General features: G+C 42.5%; 1 protein-coding gene across 1 annotated transcript in view; it reads left to right on the top strand.

The window, feature by feature from the left end:
* Positions 1-22,610, top strand: part of MTCL1 (microtubule crosslinking factor 1) — a 98,355-nt gene that overhangs the window by 28,090 nt on the left and 47,655 nt on the right. The window contains exon 3 of the mRNA XM_026078793.1: positions 16,513-16,572. Coding sequence (XP_025934578.1) covers positions 16,513-16,572 — 60 coding nt within the window. The remainder of the gene's footprint in view (positions 1-16,512; positions 16,573-22,610) is intronic.

Genomic DNA, 22,610 nt, shown 5'->3' with positions numbered 1-22,610 from the left:
TGTAATACCTGTCTGCTTTTTAAGTTGTGCCCAATTATGCACAGATTTTAGTCAAGGTTAACAGAGATAGTTTTTCTAAATGGGATGTAAGATAATTGCATGATAGCTCTCAGCTGATCTTTTAATTTCTATTGCCTGAGGAATAATCAAGTGACCTTAACTATGGCTGTTATTCTACATATAATATGCAGCTGTTTTCAAACTCAAAGTGCAAAGATTTATTCCTTGCAACAGTCCTGAGAGTTATATATGTGGGCAAACTGCAATCCAGAAATTAGGCGATACAGGAAACTGCTATTGAAGTGGTGACTAGCATGTAGCAGTTCTTGATTACCGGACCTGCACTTAGATCTGCTGCTTCTGGTCATCTGTCTGTAAAACTGTAGAAATAGAGCTGTAAAGAAATCTAAATCATGGCCTCTGTCACAGAATAATCTGCATGTTCTGCCCCAGAGTGGGCATTTTTCTTCCTCTTTCTATGTGGCTGCTTGACCTTTACAGCTGAACTTTCAGACTAAATATCTGAGAAGGCTCTGCTGACTGTGCAGCTTCTTCAAGGCTCTGCAGGAAAGTCTACATATTTTAGGGTTTGTTTGCTTCATAAACATCCAATTGTAAGTAAGAAGGGAAAGAATGTGACTTTTTTTTTTTCTTCATTTAGCAACTTTTTACAGCTGTGCACAGAGATCAGGCCACACCTGCACAAATATCCAAGCATCACCAGGTTTAAAACTTCTGTGGTTTGAACGAGTTAGTATCAGCTCTGTGGGCTCTGGGCCACTTTGTTGCATCACCCCCCACCAAAAGGGATAACTGGCAGTGCGCAGTGCTGCGCCGCGCCAGAAAGGACAAAGAGACTCCAGTGGGTTCTGGAGGTGCAGCTAATCTCTCCCCTGTGACACGCTGGCAGATAGGAAAGCAGTGGCAGGATCATAAGGAAACAAAATTGCAAAGTTCAGAATTGACAGAAGAGTTAAAAGCGTCAGCCTATCTGTAGTGTGGCGCAGCCATCGAACTGGATACTCTCCAGTTCATTTCCCAAGAAACACCTTGAAAGGGTAAGATTTTCTACATTGGGATTATTCTGTTTTCATCTAGAAAAGGATGGAATAGCCAAGCAAAAATGTCACCCCTCAGGTGACACTCTTGCACAGTCGTAGCCAGAGTATTGATTCAGAAAAGGACCAGTTGTTTTTTAGGTTCTGTTTTCATGATCAGTGGTTGAGGGGAAAAAAAAAAAAAAAGGCTTTTGAATGGAAAGATTTGAATAGAAACATTCAAAGACTATAAAAGCCTATATGCATTTGCATTCATTGTTAAAACCCAGCCAGAAGGAAAATACTGCTTCTGCAGTTTATTCCTGCACTAGGCCCTGTATAGTTTCTTGCTGTGAAATATATCCCCAARTTCTGTTCAACCCTGGGAATGTGTTAATACCATAGCAGTGGCAGAGACACCAGTTTCCCTTTACAGCGCGGAGGGACACCTGGCATTGCTTCCAATATCCAACACTTTTGGATTTGAGGCCCTGTTATTCAGGAAAAATCAGTGCCTGTGGCTTGTGTGGAGAACACTATTTCAAGAAAAAATTYGGAGGAATAACTGTTGGTTCAAAGGAAAACATTAAACGTTGCTTTTTGAAATACTTAATAAAAGTACAATCAGTTGGTAGCCTGGAGTATTTTCAGCATACTTTTGCAGTCAGTAATTGCAAAGTTTTAGAAGTCTTCCCCATTCTGTCAGCCCCTTACCCTGGGCTCAGTCCTTTAGCTCTTGCCAGCAAGTGTCGTTCCCTTGCAGGTTTATTGTGTGACTGAATATTTCAACGTGGGGCCTTCATGAATGTGTCTAGGATTCCTTGTGGAAACTGTAAAATCATACATGAGAGCTTGCTGAAAGGCTCACCGGTTAAATTCACCCTTATTAGGAAAAGCAACATAGAAGTTAGAGAGCAGAGGAGAGAAAAAAGTGCCTAAATAGAAGAAAAAGCAGGGCTAGGGGAAAGTATGTCGTTCAGAGAAGCTGTGTGAAGCCTGACAAGTGTGCTTAAATATTGGGCCTGCCCATAACAGGGCTGTGACTGTGCCATCCCGCCTGAAGTGAGGTCAGTGGGATGCCTCCTCGCATCACTAGTGATGAGCCACTTGCATTAGGATGTGCAGCACAACTTCTAAACCTGAAGTTCCCTTGAAAAGCAGGGAATGCTATGTAGTCACCTTGCTATGCAGAAATAGAAATGATTATTGAATTTTGGTGGGGAGGGGGGTTGATTTTTTTTGTTATTCTTTTTGTCTTACTTGGCGATAATGAGTTTTTTGTTTTATGTCTCAGTAGTGCTGAATGGTATTCAAAAAATTTATTTTTAAAGAAAATCCCTGCTGAATCATTTGAAAGGAATATAGACCCTACTTATTTCATCTTGCACTATCTGCAAGTCATTACTGGAGTTGTAGCAACAAGTGATACAGAGCATAAATAATGCTGACAGGAGCCTAGTGACAGAAAGCAAGGTAAAAAAAAAATATCCTTTCTAAGCACCAGTCAGAATCGAACATTTATTATTCCTAAAGTGTGAGGAATTTTCAGGTGGAATTAAAGGGGGATGGAGTTTTCAGATAAGTATATGCTTTCTATTAAAATCGATTATTTATTATGCCTCTTGGAATTTAAGGTTGCAGCAAGCTTCCATTTTAGTTGTCATTATAATGGTAAACTGTTTGGCTGAAACCTGCCATTTTTACGTTGACAGGGAAATGAATAGGCAAAGTCTGAAGAGGACTCATCCGAATTTTCGGTTCCAAGTCGTTAAAAATAATTATCAATTAGAGTTTTATTTTGCTTTACTCTAGCTCTAGTTTTGCTTAAAATTTCTTTGTTTCCTTCAAAGAACAAACAGCTTTCTAAAGTTTTCCCATATAAGTGAAAATGCTTTGGAAATTCATGCTTGGGTTATATGTAAAATGAAGAGAAAATAATGAAGCCAGATTAGGAAACTGGGGGTCACTCAGGGTGGTCAGTAAGAGTTTTTCTGGCATTGAGACTGGTGAGGCGAGGTAGCATGTGGATGCAGATGTGTGTGAGGCAGAGATAGTGCTGTGTGCCTGCCTGTGATGATGCTGATGGGTGCTCAAATAACACGGAAAAGTGCCTATTTGTGCATGTGTGCAGCTGCGTTGGAGACCGAGTGAGCATGTGAGCACCTGGCAGGCTGGAGTTTCCAAGTTTCCCTGAGCTCCTTTTGTTATCTCTTTTAAAAAACTGCAGATGCCTTTGGAGAGTTTGCAGATAAGCAAGTTTTTAAGAGTTCTATATGTTTCAGGCTATTTGTGTAGTCTGCAAACTTTTGCCTGATTTTTGTCCAGCTTATTTTCTCCTTCAGGTCTTTTTCAAAGTAAACACCGTRCATCTCTGAGGGCTCTCCCCTTCCAGCATGTGGGGTCTGACCTCCTYGGCATGCACAGTGGGTAGTACCTTGTCCCAAGCTCACACCCCTAGCCTGTTCAGTGCAGTCCTCCCTAAAAAAGAGGCCTGAACACCCATATGTGCGGCTCCTCCCAGCTTCTTCCTTGTTCTCGCTTATCCAAAAGCTGCAGCCAGAGCTTGTGTGCTCCCTGCCAGGAGCCTGACGTGGTAGGGCAGGGATAAAAAGAAATGGGAGGGTTGGAAGTGATGCTTTAGTCAAGACCAGGTACTAATTGCCTGTGTTTTTATGAACTTTCTACTTCCCAGTAACATTTTAGGGCCTCAAAGTTTGCCTGGATCTTAGAAAATAGCTGGCAAAAGGGTCTGGGGACTCCAAATTTGTCAAAGCAAAAAAAAAGTGCATCAAGGTTTCTAAAAACAGAATAGAAATGCATCTGTTCTCAAGATGCTCCCTAAAAACTGTTATCACTTAAAATTTTCATCCCTAATCAGCAGCTGCATTTGAAGATCAGTCCCATAAAGCAGTTTTATTCCCCTTCCTTGTCGTTCATAGGGCAGAGTATGCACCCAGGTGTCCTGGCTCTAGTGAGCCTGCTTTAGGACTGTGAGGAATTTTACAGGAATAAAATCTTGCAAACCCAGTGCGATTGTGTCTGCTCCAACCCGTAACTCTGGCTTCTGAACAGCAAAACACAACTTCTTGCAGCAACTCTGAAGGGTGTATGTCCTAATACATATACAGTGCTGTCCTGTTTATCGCTTTTCATAGCTGCATATCTGAGCAAAATTTCTGCAAGCCAACTGACTTGTGGTTGCACACCTACATTTTCTGGGTGCCCTACCTGAAATACCTGAAGGAGGTCGTGTTTTCAAAAGGGGATTCCTTTCAAATGTCACAACTTATTAGCCTTTGTGCAGGGCCAAATTATGCAGTTCTTTAATCAGCATTTTTCTCTAGGAATTCTCAAAGTAGCTACTCATGTCCTTACTCTGCTCTAGGCATTCTTGCTGTACCTGAGGGTGAGCAAAGAAAGAGTTTACCTGCAAGGAGCTGTGTTTTCCAGATGGCTTAGGACACACAAAGAAAGAGCAAACAATGAGTTAAATTATAATAAGAAATAGTTTTCATAAGTGTTTTAATTAAAAGAATGAAAGGTGTATTAACTTCTCGTTGTTGTAGACACTGTCATCTGAGAAATGCTGATGTAAAAAAAAAAAAATGCAGGTCTGTGAAAGTCCTTTCGCAGGGCTGACTCTATTCACTGTCATGCATACATATTATTCAGAGTCATTAATCTTCTGCACCCAAGCTAGGATAAATCCTATTCTGCTGTTAGCTGCCATGTTTCAGGTCAAAAGGTGATCCACCAGTGTGGACAGACACTTTTATTTTAGAATATAGTGGTAAATTTGTTATTGCCAGGAGAGTACCAGCTTTCTCGGGAACGGTTGCCCTGACCAGTGGTAGAGAAAGGCTATTTAGCTAGATAGTTCAGGATTTTTTCCTTTTGTTTTGTTTTGCTAGAGCAGCAGGATCTGCAGGATCCTCAGTGAAACGTAAGAGCGGCGGTGCTGTCTGGCAGTCTGGCAAGCCTGGCAGCTACTCGCCAGCCCGCAGCACTCCTGCAGCCAGGGCTAGGCAGAGCCGGGAGGCCAAGGGAAAGCTAAAAGTTTATCTAGTCCCCTCTCCCCTCACAGCTCTGCACTTGCTGTTTTTTTCAGGCTTCACAAAATAATCCAAGATTTGTATTCTTGCCCCATGATCTGACTTCGTCGTGTCCTTTTACCAGGCATCCCTGCTGCCTGACTTTTAATCACAGCAGAGCAACAGCAGTCATGGATTAGGGACCATTAAATACCTCTGCAGTATGCTGTCCGGTCTCCTAAAAACTTTGGTTTCAGAGAAGAGAACTAGAGCTTGGTACTTCCTGAAGCCCTAATCCAAGATTCACTGAAGTCAACGGAAATGTGAGAAGACCTTTAAAAAAAATCATTAAAGTGGTGTGATTTTGGCATAGAAGTATATTTCATAGCAATACCTGGTATTTAGTCATGTATACATGGTTAAATCCCTGTATTTCATGTGGTGATTTATAGTAAAAGTGCCTCCTTTTTTTTTTTTTATGTCAATAAGTATAATAAAAAGGAACTTCCCCAGAATATTTTCCCAGCCTACAGTCACCAGCAGATGCATRCCATTGCAACTTTACTCTTCCTGAGCATTTTGCAAAGCTTTCTACACATGAAGAGATTCTTCACTGTAGGCAAATCAGACACAAAACATGTGAGGAAGTTCCTGTTCTGATGTACTTTGGCATGTCAAGTACCCAGAGATTAGGAGGACTTCGGAGTTAATGTCAGAAAATTATATTTCAGAAGCTGAATCTCGTATCATCTTCAGGGACCTCTTCTTTACTATGCAGCAACCGCAACAAGCTGTGCAAATGGGACCAATAAGCTCATTAAGCTCTTACAATTTATGCATTTCAGACTGTGGTTACAACCTTAGGACACCCCAGCCAGCATCAGCTTCCAGAGACTTATGAAGTCTGTAGAGCTATTTACCTGTTTCATATTTCATTCTGCATTTGAGATTGGATGTGCAGCAGCACAATCCAGAGAGCTGTGGTGGGATTTTTCCATTTTACTGTTGAAATGTAAATGGTCTCAGCAAAAGGCACATTTTACAGTAGGTATGTAAAGGTACGAAGGAAAGGGCAAAACTTCATAGCCTTTGAGAGAAAGCCCTCCAAACCCAGTGCTGTCAGTCTCCATTTATTAGCATAAACATAAAAATACTGTGTAAAGCATGACTAAGGTTACAAATTCAATCACTCAAAAGGTTAGGAAACGGCAGAAGAGAAGTTTCCCAAGTGACCTCGGCCTGTGCAGCCACTGTGCCTACAACCAGTGCCCTTGTGCTTGCTGCCCTGCATCAGCGCTGCTCAGCGGCTGTGCCAACCTTCGCAGGGCTGGCGGTTTCTGCAGGGTATGAGATTTCATACATGAGCTCCTGAACGCCAGCCTCRGCTGAGCCCGCAGCTCACTCCACGCGAGGGAACACAAGAATTGGGCGTAATGATAGTATTAAAAAGCTGTGCATCTGTATTGCATTTTAGGCTTCTTGTGTCTGCTTAAGTATTAAAAATACCAATAGGTACAAATACAGCAGGATAAGTTGTCAGAGATGAGAGATTCTCTCCTATTAGGACTACTRAAAGCATAGAGTAAATTCTCAAGAGAAGTGATGAAACTTGGATATTTTGAATTGGACTAAACAGAAGTACTGGAATAGAATACAGTGAGAAGACAAAGCACATGGCCAGGCAAAGCTGTCCCACTCCTTTATTTTTTTATCTTTAATTTATGTAAGAACTTAACATAAGAGGGACGGTCCAGGTCCCTTAGTCTTGTATCCCAATAACCAGCAAGTTGCTTGAGTAAAGACTGTTGCCTTGGGTTATGGATACTGGAGTTTTCTAGATTRGTGAAACTAGTCTTTTTGCTGTTTTAAGAGAACATGAGTATGGYATCTGCTTTCTCTGTTTTATTCTCCTTTGCCCATTGCTGAGGAAAAATAGATAAAATGCCGTGTTTCATAAGCAAAGCTGTATCCAAACAAAGTTCAGCAGTCAGACCCTTAACAGCGTGTATTTAAAGAGGGCTGAAAACCAATAAATTTGAAAGAGTAAACTCCTCCTTTGGGCAATTCCCCTGGAAAGCAGCACTCCCCAGATCCAGGGAAGGCTTGGGGCCACAGGCAATGGGATTGTGCTCCCAGGCAATCACGGCCCAAGCCCAGAAGCAGGAATAATGGTGAAGGATAAGCTATAAACCTGCTCATGTCATGGTAGCCTCAGAAAAACGTGTCACGCAGAATTAATTTGCTGTTAGCTTCCACGGCCACTTTCATAATGCTTTTGTGCACTTTGATTTTTGGTGTTTACAGGAACGTGTTCCTGCTTGGGCTTGTCGTACTTCTTTCCAAGTGCGTCCACATGGAGCTATATATTCATCTTGTACAGTTTGTGTCAGGATTGCTCCTGACACACTTTTATAGACTAGTTTTACTAAGTAAGTGGGGCTTTTGCAGTTATACTGTCTGTTCTAACTAATAATTTCTTACCCTACTGACCATTTTCAGCTGAGACTGGACTCGTAGATAGCCTAATACTTTTCTCCCGTGGCAGTAACCAGGGAAACCTGGTGCTCCTAAACCTTCTGCTCCTGGAGCCACGTGTGCTATCGGTTGCCAGCAGGTTGGTGGGGCAGCCTGCTGGTTGCAGGAGCTGCCTCCGTTTCTTATCACCTGCATTTGCCTTGGCCTGTGCTCCACTGCTTCTTAATTACAAATGCTAACTCTAGCTTGAATTTCTTTCATACAAGTTGATAGCCTTGTTGCTATACCAGAACTAACTTCATCTGTACTTGAACTGTGGCTCCCATGACTTGCTGAATATGTATGTCTTTGGAGTGACACACCACTTATCAGTAAACTGTTATGTGCATTGAATGATGTATGGGAATGTGTGTTACAAGGAGAGATTATATGAGGTTCAAAAATGTCACCAACTACTAGCGTGAATTTCTCATCTTTTTATTCTATTAATATGAAAAATAGAAACCTTTAGTCAGAGGACAGTGCACTTAGGATTGTGAAATAATAGATGGACAACCAAGGATTACAAAGACTATCTAGGGCACGTTCATTGAGGATCATCTCGGTTGACCTTTAATCTCTCTGCTTCTTTAGAAATTCATTTAGTACTTTATAGAAACAGCAAGTTGTTCTAATCCAGGGGAGATTGAACATGCTTGTGCTTATAGTTGTCTGCTCTTCGAAAAATTTTCTGTCTGCCCCCCAACAGCAAAAACAATCCTGTAGGTGTTAATTCATTAGTGCTGGAAGCACAGACATTCAGCGATTCTGCATATCTTCCTCTGCAAAAGGAGTTCCAAAAATTGGGTTTTTTTAGATTCTTTGAGATTTGCTTTCTACACCTATATCCTAAACACTACAGAGATTTCAGAGCTGTGTTTTCTGCCTCTCCTAGTGCTGTAAGTTGCTGCATTAGCCTTGCATGAGCTTGGGGCTTCACTCAGCTCCTGTCCTCTCCTTTAACAGTGCTGTCCCGATCACGTCTCTCTGCTTCTCTCCATCACTGTGAAACTCCATATTTTGCTTTTCAAGTGCAGCTCTACAACAGGGACCAGCAGCCACGTAGCATTACTTTTCAAACTCGTTCAGGAGCGGAAGATGAAAGGGCTCTAACTCTGTTTGTGAGCAGTTGGAGAACAGGTATCTATCTCTGAGCATATACTGCCTTCTTAGTCTTCTGCTGAAAAAAAGTACATTTATGCCTATAATAGAGTGCCTGTGCTACAAGAAACGCCATGCTGGGTGTGCATTGATCGGTGCTAAGTGCTTTCATATTGTCTTCCTTCGGAAATGTAAACTCATAATCCCCTCTGAGCACTACCTGTCCTGCAGTCCAATTTCATAAACCCAGCCCTGGCCGGCTGCCCATCAGCAGCTCCAGCTGAAAGGCCTGTGGCACGGCAGCAGGACATTTGGTACAATTCCTTAAAGAAAGATTTAGGATTTAAAGCACTTCTCAGTGAAAATGGAGAGGAGAGGAGAGTATTTCACCTTCTGCTTTTGTGCAGTTTGCATTGCCGGTGCTGAGTGATGCTGGCAACGTTGAGTTGGAGCAACACCGATGATAGAGCAGCTCTATTGGGGGTTGTTTCACAGGACTTGCTTTCACCGGCAGGTGCCTAGTTTGCCTAGAGTGATGCACTATCTGTCCTCACAAGAGAGGAAAAAAAAAAAAGAGGTTTATAAAAATCTTGCAAGCTGTTTCATCTTCTTCAAGAATTTTGCCCCCATGTTTTGTTTAGAGAGCCGCACGCTGGCATCGCTGGGGCCAGACGCCCACCTTCCCCGGGACTGGTTCTTTCTCAGCTTACTCCTTGCTGCTCCGGCATGCCGATGCTTGCTCTAAAACAACAGGCATCGGACACGTACCGTTACATATGTTTTTGTGGCAGACAAAAAAATAGTGTCACTGTTGGTAAGCAGTTTCAGGGCAGCTCTGTTGCTGCGTGTATATCCTGCCTGGCATGTTTTTCATGAGCTGTCTACTGCAATCTAATACTAATACAGTAATTACAGTGCTCAGGCTGTGTCAGCGCAGCGCACATCTCCGGGATTACAYCCCGGCTTGTGAACGGAAGCTCTTCCCAAAAGAGGGGCGAGCAAGGCAGTGCGTGTGCCCCGCGAGAGGGGCGAAGGGCAGGCTCGCGCTCGAGGGCTCCGGCTCAGCTGCTGCGGGGCGATTTGGGTGCAGCCTCCTCGGCTGGCGTATGGCACAGTCGCGGCCGCAGCGCGGCAGGGAGGTGGAGGGGCAGAGGGYCAGCAGCAACTGGCCGGTAGATCCCTCCAGATAGTGCTGCTGGCACTCCTGCCCCAGACTTTCCTAAGGAAGCTGCGCTTCTGATTTCCTCCTCTGGCGCAGGGATGGGACGTGAAGCTGTGCAACAGCCGGGGAGCAGCAAGTGCGTCTGGGATGTGGGGTTTAAAGGACAGGTGCAGCATGGCGAATTCACATTTAATAGCGGCCTATATGGAGGGATGAAAGGCCTGGAAGGGCACATTTCCCCTTGGCACATCAGCATCACATCACTGGTTTAGCAGGAGGGGAGAGAAGCAGTACTACTTCTGGTTTACTTCACCTGTAAAGGAAACAAAAAAAGGGAAGTCTGGTCTCAGAATATTATAATTTTCTTTATATATCATGACATGTATCATGTAATTTGGGCATTTTATGTCTCAATACAATGTCACTTGTGGGGACTTTTTAAAATACATTTTACTAAACTTAAAACATAAATGAAGTATTTGGTCAGAAGCATTGCATAAGACAGCAATACACCAGTTAGTATACTGGTGTACAATACACCAGTTTAGGATCTTGGCTGTCTGTTGCATCATCTCAGTTATTATATTAATAACAATTACTATATCACCATGCTGTAATTGCTTACCAGTTATTACTATAATGGTTATTGAGTAATTATTACATTAATAAAAAGGATTATATTGCTTTTAGGTCCCCTTGTCAGCCTCCACTGACCAAATACGAAGTGAAATGTTCTGTTGTGAGCAAACACTGACCTGGCCCAGCTGTTTCCCATCCACCTCTGATTAGAGCTGCAGCCTCCCCTTTGAGGCTCTCGGAAAGCAGGTGTAACCCTGCTGCTTCCTTCGCTGCAGCGTGTTCCCAGGTCTGTCAGACCCAATTATTTGTAAACACCAGTCTAGCCTCTATGACTGCAGTGTCAGTGCACATGCAAAGGGCACTGGGAAGGAGTGGGAGACAACTGGTGCCATGTGTGAGCAGTAAGAGGCCAAAAAAAGGAAGCTCTTCCAAAGCCCCTATTCATAAGCCTAGCACAATAGAGTAATGAAGTGGCAGGGAAATTTAAGCTGGTGCTGAAAGCTAGTGGGCTTTGCTGCTTTTTTACTCAAGGGATAGCTTTCATCCCAAACTGTAATGCTTATGACATTTCAGACATGGCTTGCTTTKCTAGGTCATGTGAATGATGAATATCACAGTATTTCGAGGTTTCTAGTAAATGAAACACACATGGGAATGAGTGCAGATATAGATCGCTTGCGTCAAAGCCGGCTTTATCAGGGCTTGGTGAGATATCTTTTTCAAGGGCCTACAGCAATTGAAAAGCAATTAGTATTTCATTGTATTTCCTGGTTCCATTAACCATCCCATAGGTACAGATGAGAGTCCACATGCAAAAAATCTGCAGCTGTACTTTCACTGAGAGCCATTGTAATACAGAAGTACCGGATGGTACCAAAACAACATTTCAGTGGGATACCTTGTCTTTAGAGACACCTCAGGCCTTAAAAAGGGACACCCTACCATTAAAAAGAGTGATGTTGCTACAGAAATGGGAAATGCTTCCTTTTCACCAGGTAGGTGGGTGACGGTAGCAGGAAGTAGTTTTCAGAAAGTTGCAGTGTGATAGCCAAAAGCTATGTATCCCTGCCCCCTCCTAAGAAGCACATCTGGTTCACGTTCTTCCAGTGGTGTATTTGTTAAAAGAGCTTATTCATTAGCAGTTTGAGAGTGACAGATCTCTGCACAAAAGGTTTTGTCTTATCGAGCAGGCTGGGCAAGCCGGGGAGGGGGGGCTCTGAAGGGGGATCTTGCACCCCATGAATGCTGGGGTCTGGCAAGTCGAACACTGCAAAAAGCTGAGGAGAAAACTGTCTGAAGTGGCCAGTGGAGCCAAATCTGTGCAGAGGGGGAGTTTACCGGTTAAGGAGCAAGGAGATCCCCTGTTTTTGTCATGCTCTGCCATGACCTTCCCACGCTGTCCTGCACAGTGCCAGAAAAACACTTCCCATGAGGCGCTCCTGAAGAGGGATTAGTGATGCAATTAACAAACGCTGTTCGCGGGTAAATGCACCTTCTGACCATCTGTTACAAGTGAATCCGGTTTTCTTCTGATTCACTCCGGTGCGAAGCAGACCTACCTTCATTTAAATCACTGGTGTGCCTGGGAGTAAAACTGATATGAAAGGGTCAGTCTGTTGGAAAGATTTTTGAATCAGCCTTGTACTGTGGGGCAGTGACGGTGTTCCTCCGAATGTTTTGTACACTGCTGAACGTGAGGGTGCTTAACAGCCAGCAAGAAGTTAACTTTCACTGTGAAATGCCCATGTGCAACTCTGGAACGGTTTGCTTTAGAGGTAGCAGTAATCTGAAAGCAGCCTGTTTAAGCTACTGGTGTATTTAGAGCAAGCATTTTTGATCACTCTTGCATGTTTTTTTGTTTTTAAAGTAATGTCAGCTCTCTCACAGGCAGTACATTCTAATAAATGCAAACCAAAATTGTGATAATCCATTTCCAAGCCATCAGTCGCAAGTCATCATTGCACATGGAACGTTACTGATACAGCTCATAAGCCATAGTGATGCTTGTGCATAATTCCTTGCACACCACAGTAGCAGAAATTGCCTTCAGAGCCAGATTTTATAAGCCAGCATCTCTGTTCTTAAGTTGCAAACATTGTCACTTCAATGGTTGACTCCTTGATGTAGCAGGTTCAGTTTGATGCATATACGATGTCAAGCCCGCACCTGCCTGCAGATGCCAGGCTGCACCCAAAATGACTCCCTCCTRTTAGTAGCAGTGAATAAAAAGACAGGCTGGCAGCTATTAGGAGCTGGTTCTCTCATCTTTTTTCCAAGTCCTTCTCTACTGCCTCCTTTTGGCACCTCTAGTCTCATCCTTGCCTCTTAGTATGAAAACTTGGGACATATCATGTGTTCACATTTATGACTGCTCTTAACTAAGACTTTATTTCAATGTCTTCCTCAACATCTAATTCCAATGTACTGGCTGCTGCTTACTGTTCCCCACCTTGGTAATTTCATTTTCTCTTTCTGCTCTCATTGCTCAGATTGCAAGACTCTTCTCAGGTCTGTTAAAAATGGATTTCACTGAAGGATGCACTTTATCTCTTCTTTTTGCTTGCTGAGCTCCTCGAGAAAGTGAAAATCACTGTGTCTCTTCCTGCTATTAATACTGTGATCACTGCATCCAACAATCTTTTTGAGAATTTAACTGTTACAATACCACACAGTTTATTAACCCCATATATTAGCTCTTCTCTGTAGCTGAGAGATGTGGTCACAGTCAAGCTATAGTGAAACTGTGATGAAAGAAATTTTCCATTGAGTAACCTCTTTCTTAAGAGACTATGTTAACCAAAGGAATAATAAAATCTTGTTTAACCATCTTTGAAAGACTTTTTAGCCAACTCTGATTGGTCTCCTGAGTATAAAAAATAGTATAAAAATGTTCCTTCTAGCTTAAATTCAAATTGGCTTCTGATGGCAATTTCCTACATATCAGAGGGAAATGCTCCTTTATTGTACATTTTAAATGCAATCACTTAGACTGGTAGTGTATTCCGCCTACTTCTTTTTGCAGTGGCACCCTCTGCCCTTAGTGCTGATAAAACATCAGCTGTCGGCTGGTGTTTCATACACAAACGTAACCTGGTCCCGCAGCAGTAAAATGGAGATGTTCCTCTCACATAGAGGAGGTCACGGAGATCATGGGTCATGTAGTCCTTCGTTGTCATGCCTATGTTTCTGGTCCTGCACTGACACTTGGGAGGTTTTGCTCTATAATCCGTTGATATTCGCTCTATAAGACACCCCCAAAGATCTTACATTCTTTCCCTTAGGCTGAGGACAGACTCAGCCTAGCAGCTGAATCTCTGCATCGTGGAAATACAGAGCAACCTTCCAGCCGAATGCTGATCAGAAGGTTGTTCTCATGCAAAGCAAACAGAACAATATGAAAATGCTTAAAGCGAGGCCCTATCTTTGCATTTTGTTAAGAACTTGTTAGTCTGTATCTGTGAAATCCTTTTTTTTCAGTGAGAAGTGGCGCATACAACTTCCAAAGCCAGATCCCTACCTTTTAGTTTTCTCATCACCTGATCTATTTCTGTTACCTGAACTTTATCTCGTATTATTTGTTATGACTGAGCAAAGGCTTTATTACTTTCTGCTGCATGCCATAGCCCACATGTTTTATCACCTAGTTTCTTAAGTTATATGTTTCTAAGTGTAATGTTTTGCCTGCCTAAGGTGTGCTAGGATTTGACACAAGGTTTTGCATTTCTGGCACGATTGGTAGTTTGTTACAGCAGTGCTTTGAGGCCCCCACAGAAACTGGTAAACTCAGCCCTGACTCTGAGAGCTTGCAAATTAAATGCAGTAACTAGACAATATCTCTTGCTCGACCTCTTGCTCGAGTTACTCTTGCTTGAAGTCACACAGTAAAGTAGTGAGTATCAGGGCCAGGACAATGCCCCGTAGCTCCTGAATTGCAGCGACCCGTCCTGCCCACCGGGACATGATGCCGCTCTGACTGGTGACTGCTTTCAGTCACACATCTGTCTCCAGAATAATGCTATGCTGAGGAAAAAAAAGAGAAAACACAGTAACGTTGTTTATCCTGGCTAAGCTTGTGTAACAGGTTTTCAGATGATGTTTTCAGTGTTTAAAATCTTTTTCATTAAACTGTTTCAGTACCCAGAAAAAAAACATTTGCCTTACCAAGAAAAAACATTTCTCTTACTCAGCTTCATTAGTTATAGGAAATCACTGGATTAAAGTAGGGAGCAGATTAACAAAAATAAACTGTAGAACGTCTTGCGCATATGGTGCTGGGTATGAATGGCTTTTAACTATTTAACTGTGTGTAACAAAGAGCAGAAGGAGAGATTCATCTTAGCATGCCATAATTATAATTTGTGGTAGCTCCGTAGCTGAGTTAAGCCTACCTTAATAGTCAGAAAAAGCCACAAAGCCATGGAGAGCTTTCGTTGGCTGGTTACGCCTCGAGTGTCCCCCGGAGTTCTCGTCCTGTTTTTGGACAGCTGACGGCTGGGCACGAGAGGGGACGTAGCTAATGAGCAGGATGCCTCTCCCTCCTTGCAGGAGCTCATATTTTGCAGGCCCGTTACTGTACCAGCTTCTTCGAACTGGGCTCAGGAGGACAAGATTACGTTCTCAGTTACACAGCTGTAAATGCCAAATAAGTCCCATAAGCACATTGGGCATCACGAGGTTAACACTGGTTACTGAGAGCAGGATTTAGCCCGACGGATGCTGCAGCTGGCCCCGGACTGGGTGTGCTGCTCCATCACGCAGGGAATTGTCCCTTGTGCAACAAATGTMAATAGAGGTTGCCATAATGTAATCTCGCAGTAAATGGAAGAAGCCACAGTGTCAGGCTGATCGTTAGGGAGTATCATCCTTTGGGCTTTGCCTGCCTTTATGGACTGAAAAATTAATATTTCCACTGGAGTTTGCTGAAGTCTGCTGTGTTGCTTGTTGAAGTGGTAAACACGTGAAATATCTTCTCTGTGCAAACATGTTGCAAGTCACTGCAGGCCATGGTAGGTAGTGGTGGAATAAATCTCTGTGAAAGGGATCTGGAATTGGCAGAAAGGAAGAAACTGCAAGCTGAAATAGAGCCCAATATTTGCTTYTCCTGTGTATAGGGAGCAGGCTCCAGGAGAGCTGAAACTTTGGGGCATAACCAAAGCAATACAGCCCACTTTTAATTGAAATTACTCGGTAGTTTCTAGCTTCCCACTTCTTTGCCTGATATCTATTGTTCCCGTATGATACTTGCATACTTTAACCTGCAAAGGTCAGATTTATGCCTCATCTAAACTGATCCAACTCACACTGGTTTGAACTTGGTCCTCAAACACAAGGTTGAGAGAGTTAATGCAAAAACTGGTAACATTATGGCTGTGATTCACCTCCCACTTGTAAGGAAAACTATCCTCTTCCATTTGAGTGCTGAGAGGTTTCTGAAAACCAAACAGTGGTGATGACATCATTTCTGTCTTAAACTTAAACTTGTGTCTTAAAAAACTTTTTATAAAGTGATATAAAGATTTGCAAAGCCAATCTCATCTAATTTGCAAAATAAATTCAGAAATAAATGGAGAATGTTTTTTCACTTGGTCTTTATCTGGGCTCCTCAGTGTGTTTGCTAGCAAGGATTAACCTATAATGTTATGCCACATGGCTTAAACATCTTTGACCTTCCCTTTTTCTACGTTGCTTTTCTCTGATGTTTCCCAAATGTTTTTCACRTCCACTGTGAATAACATTCTTGGACTTCTGCCCTGGATTCATCAAGCATAAGTCGTTGCCCTGTTCAAAAAGAAAGTTTTCCCCAAAATTGCAATGGGCCAGAGGAGAATAAAAGAGGGATTTTGCCTCTGTGAACTTTTAACTAATTTCAGTTCTTTTTTACGGGGGAAATTTTGTGCACTGAAAATTTCACAGAAAAGGCCCTGATCATCTCTTCTTTTTTAGTGATTAATACAGAAAATTAAATCGCCAGCTGCACAGGAGAATATCATCCCTTTCTCCTCAGTCAATATCAGTTTTATAATGGTGATCTCAAACTTGCAGACTTTTTATTTAGCTTATCAATAAYGCAGCTTTGCTTCTATTTTAGAGTTCCCTGAAGAGAAGAGGTAGCAGAGAAATGCACAAAGAAAAAAAGGCATTTACCCAGGTACGATTTTCAAGAATATGCAATTATGAGCAAAATCACATGATAAAACTCAAAATTTCTTTTTATGGATGTTTATAGGACCATCAGACACATTAACTAGAGTGCAATTAGGCCTTACTCTACCAAGACCTTCCAGAGATGATGTAGAAGCAATTTAGGACACAGATTTGATCTCTAAACCGTGCTGCCTCTCAGGTTCGTTGTACTTGTATCAGTAGATTCAGGCTGCAGGTTTTCTACAAGCARAGAAAATCACCTTGTCTCACAGAGTAATTGGATCATAGCTTAGGGACCAACTAAATTTATATGTGGTGCCAAAGATTTTGTGCTAATGAACGTCTTGGCAGCAAATGCAGTTCCCCCACAGCAACAGCGCCTGGTGGCTTCTGGTGCCACAGCTCAGGGTTTTCTCCTTCATGTGCAGTGAACAGCATGTGAACATCAAATACCTGCTTCCTCTAGCGCAGGTAGAGTCTGAGCTATCCACTTTGTCTCCCTTTGGACACTGATTTTACTGAAATCCTGTAGGCTGGCTCATCGCAGAAAAGTGGTCTGCCCAGTTTCCTCTGCTTTTTGTGCTGATGGTAGGGGCTGAAGCCTTTTCCAGCATCCATACCATTACTGTTTATAGACAGAGAGCTGGGGATAGGGTTTCACCTCGTGGTGAAGGGAGCCAAGAGCAACATCATATCTTCATTAAAACAAGGTTGCACCTCCTCTCCTCCTGCCTCAGCAGACTCAGCGTACGCAGCCAAGACTTACAGGTCTTAAAATCAGTTGATTTGTAATTATAACCGTAATAAGTCATTAGAGCATGCTGCACTTGGTCTGATCCCCGTGTGCAGCTGAAAAGGTGTGTGGGCAGGCGGGAGCCTGGCCGCAGTGGCGCCTGTGAGCTGCGTCCTGTTTACCTGGGGTGCAGGCAGACGTAGCGGCCCCGCAGAGCAGACACGTGTGCAACATCATCAGCCTTTAAAATGGGGCACTGTGCTTTTCTCGTGCATTGCCTGTTACAGAGACTTATTTAAATCATCAGTTAGGTCAGAGACTTTGTTCTTCTATGAGTCTTGAAGATACATATATGAACTATATATACATGTACACATGCAAATTATAAATGAACATACATGAAGGCAGGGTGTGTGCACTGGGGTCTGTGGGCAGCGCTGTCTTCCCTTTTCGCCRTTCTTGGAAATACAAACAAGTACAGAGAGGATGGAGTCCTTGTGCTTGCGTTCTCCTGCCAAATCCAGACATTAAAAGCAGCCATAGTTTGCCTTGGGAAGCCTTAAAAACAACTTAAGAAAATTAACTGAGTAGCCCTGGGTCAGCTCAGCACCATGCACAACAGAAGAACAGGATCCCACAAGCCACCCAGGGAAAAAAAAAGTTTATGCTGTAACTCAGGTGAGCACAGGATTTGTGTTTGTAAATGAAAACCATTGCAGCAGCACTGCGCAAGGTGGCTCTTGAATTTTCTTCAAAAATTCCTTAGGATAGGAAAGATTGAGAAACGATGTTATAAATCGACATGTCCTAGCTGACCTATAGGCACCTATAGGCATAGGTGCTGGCCATGTCCCAGCTATGGGACATTACCCAGCACTGTCCCCACAGCAGAGTGTTGGTTCAGAGCAAGGAGCTGGTTGGGACCAGGACGCCCTGTAGCAGGTGCCTGACGTGGTCAACCCGCTGCCAGGCCCTGGGCCACAAATTGGTGAGGACAGGCATAGCCAGGGAGGTTCAAAATGCTGCACGTTGGGACAGCCAACTTGGTGTGATTTAAATAACTCAACTGAGATACCTAAAGCTGGATGCTAAATACCTTTGAAAACAAGAGCTTGGCTTATTCAAGCCCACAGGGTGAACCCTTTCCTCTTTTTTTCTATCCCCGTGCATGTTTTGTGAGTGAAAAGTAGCCACTAATTTAGATTCTAACGGTAAATCTGTGCCATCTGCGTACTTCCAAATATTCCAAGACTATGGAAGACTGGTGTTTTTATTTACTGGGAGCTCGTCATGAAGATTAGCTGGAACACCACATCCATTGCAGGGTACCTTGAGTAAATACCTGTAAAATTGATTGTCTTGAAAGTAATGTAAAAACAGAATTCTTAGTAGTGCCTATCCGCCTCTAGTATTATTGAAGAAAAAAGTTTTTATTCAGCAGAGTTGCAAAGTGGAACTTCTTGGAAAATGCCAGGCACCAGGCAAAACACAAAGAAAAGTGGTTCTCCAGCGCAAGGTAGGAGTACTGGCATCAGCCAGATGCTTGGGTGCTGGTCGTACTGCCCTGCCACCAGACTTGCAACCCCAAAACGCTTACCCATCTTCTGCCTGACAGTACCCTCGAGCAGGTGGTGGTAGAGGAGATGGTGTTGGTCTCTATCTATCTTTGTGTCTTCTTGCCAGAAAAGAAATATCATCCTTGGGAATTTTTGATCAGCTCCTCATTCTCATCATGTCATTTACATTGCATAATGAATTTGAGTGGCCCTTTCATTTCTTTATCTCCACATTCTACATTTGCCTAAATTATACTGTAGGCTCTTTAGGGAGAGCTCTTTTTTTCTTTCTGCCTTTTTTCCCTTAACATCCCTCTGAAGTGCTATACAGAGCTGTGGTGCTATGGCATGCAAATATTCACTCTCGGTAATCGTTAACTCCCATTTAACCTTCATGATCTCTTAAAGTCAGTGACTAGCACCATTAATGATAGAACATTTTTGCACTGTCATTAGTTTTTCCCTTTCTATATAGTCTGCCGTACATACACCTTTCAGGAAAGTGTCCCTATACTGGATGTGCAATGCAGTCAGGCTGTGCCAGAGCTCAGCCCCTGAGATCCCAGCCTCTTCTTCCTCCAGAATGATGCACAGACTGTATCATCCATCTTTTTTTTCTCCCTTTACATTTGTGGTTTAACTAATAATGAATTATTTTTAATTTCTGTGATTTCCCTTTCCTTAGTTTGCCTTATATTTTAAAGCCTCTACTGTCTACGTAGGTATCTCACCCTCTTGCTGTTTCTACTTGATTTCAACTGATCAAGAAAACGCTGATATTTCTTGTACACAAAGTTTCAGGGGGACATATGCATGAAGGTTGGAGTCCTACTCTTCTGGCATGCTTAGATGTTGCTGATAAATGTCTCTTGGCCGTTCTGTTCCTTTGGAAAACCTGTCAAGGGAATGGGCTTTTCAGTAGTCGTGGTTCCTGGACAGAGAAGCAGGGAAGATCTCGAGCTTTCTCACCTTTCCAAACAGGATCCATATTTAGCAGGCGAGATTAACATCCGTCATCTCTATGAGGCTTGTGTTTGTTTTATGAAAAAAAAAGTGCTTGTTTCAGCTCTTGCGAAAAAAAAACAACTTACAAATGTGATACTTTTTTTTTTTCACAAAAACTAGCAATAAAGTGGTGTCATTATAAGAACAGTTAACTGCGCTGTTCTCCTGCTATAATAACACCCTGACTCCACAGAAGCATTGAGTTTGTATTGTGCAGCAAAGCCGGACAAAAACATTAGGGGCCTGATCCACTGAAGCGCTGCAGTTTTCTTCGAAAGCTGCCCCATGCGTGTTGCCTTGTCTTGAGTGTGACCTAGTGACTGTTGTCCCTGTAGCATGAAATCCAGCCGGCGTCAGGCCGGGAGCCCCCCTGAGCTCTGGGGAGAAGCAGATCCCTGATGCTCACACCCCGGGAGGAGGCGTGCAAGCAGGCTGTCCCTTGCAACCTGTGTGTGAATGCAACTGTCTGCAAAAGTTGAGGTGCAAAAAATTAGCTAGTGCCCCGGCTTGCCAGGCTCTCGCAGCCAAGGGCAGACAACAGACACGATGAAGAATACTGGATTACAAAGGCAGAATAAGGAAAATGTAAGATGCGATTTTTTTCTGGGCTATTAACAGATAAATAGAGAAACCAAAGTTAATTCTCCCACCTGCAAGTTCTGATTTTCAGCACTGATCTAGATTTAACTTTCCCGGTAATCTCTGTACTTCCTTAAGAGTGAAACCTACAACAGTGGGGATAAACTGAGTCTTGACGATAGAAAAAACAGAGGTAATGTATTGTGCAGCCCTGACCAAAGATGATGTTTTAATCTTACAGCCTTAGCCAGCCAGAGCAACTAAAATTCAGAGTGACTTCAGTGGGAGCTGCATTGAGTTTTGCCAGGTTTTAATCAGCTACTTAATTTGCAATTTATAGTTAATAAAGAGAAAAGCAACTTGCAAATGTTTTTGCCTTCACAGTGTGAAAAGGAGGTGTGCGTATGTGAGAAAGAGATAGGGAAAAAAAAGCCCATCTTATCAGTACTCTGATTGTAATGGGTTATATGTATCTGGATTGTATTTACAAACCTTACATTAATGTTGCCAGAAACATGAAGACCAGGGTTTTAGTTACTCAACTGATTGCAGTTGTGTTTGACTCGGGTACTCCTGGTTACCACTGAGATGACTGACAACCGCATATTAGCAGATATTTTGGTTATTGTTTACCTGTTTCATGTTATTTACATATACAGATAACTTTTTGACTATTTAGTATTTTAAAGCCACAACCTGCTCCCAGCAAAAGCAGTAGCAAAGCTGACTGAGTTCAGAAATGTACAACCAATTAATTCTCTGTCTGTTTAGGTATTATCAGCCAGAATTAAGACATAATTGGTATATATTTAAATAGGGTAGGGGGAGATTAATCTAGATAACATAAAAGACACCATTAGCAATGTGCAAGAATGTGTACTTTAGAAATTAAATCATTTCCTCAGGCTGCTGAGCCTTAATTAGTTTTGTAAATCTTTTTTTTTAATAGCCTGATCTGGGTGAATAATTAAAATCAGTCATGTTTTCTCCTGATTTGGTTGCTGTTACTAGGAACTGTAACAAAATGGTGCTTGTGGAAGATAATAGTGCTACAGAGACTGAAGTGAAGTTTCCAAAGATAATTGCACGTATGTCCACATGGCCTCACAACAATGATGAAATCTGCTGTCTCAAGAGATCGTCTTTCAAAGACTGCCTTCCATTATGCCGCTAATGCTGATAAATGTGTCTCTTATGAGGCCAAGTGCCTGTATCTCCATGACAATTCATGAAAGTGATTCATGCAAAGAAATTGTTCATCAGTTTAGAATTTACTTAACCTTGTCTCTTATGTCAGCACAGTGCACACTGGAGTTTTTGCTTCTGTGAGATGCAGTATGTTAGAGTTCCCAACACCAAAAAAAAAAAAAAAAATCAAACTCTTGCAGTTAATAGGCTGGTGCTTACTGAAAAATGCAGGTTTTCACATGGAATGGGTTTGGATGTAACCATGGCTTAATGAATTTGTTTTCAGTAATTTCCCTTCTAAACAGTTATCCATACCAGAAAGAGAGATCACACTCTCTTCCATCGTAATGATAATAGCACCAGTAACAACAGCAGTGTTTCCTATTCCAATARAAAGCGAGTTAGGCACTTGAGCTATTTCACAGTGTTGTGAAGATCCTGTAATTAAAGTATGTAGCACGTGCTGCTTCACTTTGCAAAGCAACCATGCAGCTTAGCACACTTTGTTGTGCTTATTAGCTAAGGAAGCCCAACATTTGGGATTATGACGAGCAACCTCATTTGAGTAGTTAGTCTSTGTTTCATGATGCTAAAAGTGATCAGAAGTATCATTAAAGTAAAGGAAAAAGAAAATGCAAACAAATCTTGGCACCCTTTCATTTGAGTAATGTGTATTTTCCACAAAATTTGTTTAGTATTTGRGAAGAACCAAATTTTAAGCGCCCTTGTGCTGGCACTCTTGCATCAGTGAGCACTTGTACTGGCACACTGATTTTTTTCTCTTTAACTCTGACCAAGCTGCTTTGCCAATTCAAGCAGGACCAAGCCAACGGTGTGACTTGCACAGCTCTGTCTCTGTATTGTCTGCATAACACCAGATACAGTTCAGAGGGTGGGGAAGCAAAGATTTGGGAATGGTAACAGCTTATCATGCTTTTATTATAATATAACTGTTTGGGTTTTTTTTAATTGTTCCAGAAG

The sequence above is a fragment of the Apteryx rowi genome, unplaced genomic scaffold, assembly GCF_003343035.1.
Source record: "Apteryx rowi isolate R43461 unplaced genomic scaffold, aptRow1 scaffold_489, whole genome shotgun sequence".
Classification (NCBI taxonomy): domain Eukaryota; kingdom Metazoa; phylum Chordata; class Aves; order Apterygiformes; family Apterygidae; genus Apteryx; species Apteryx rowi.
Note: the sequence above shows the minus strand (reverse complement) of the source record. Positions and strands in the feature narration are given on the sequence as shown.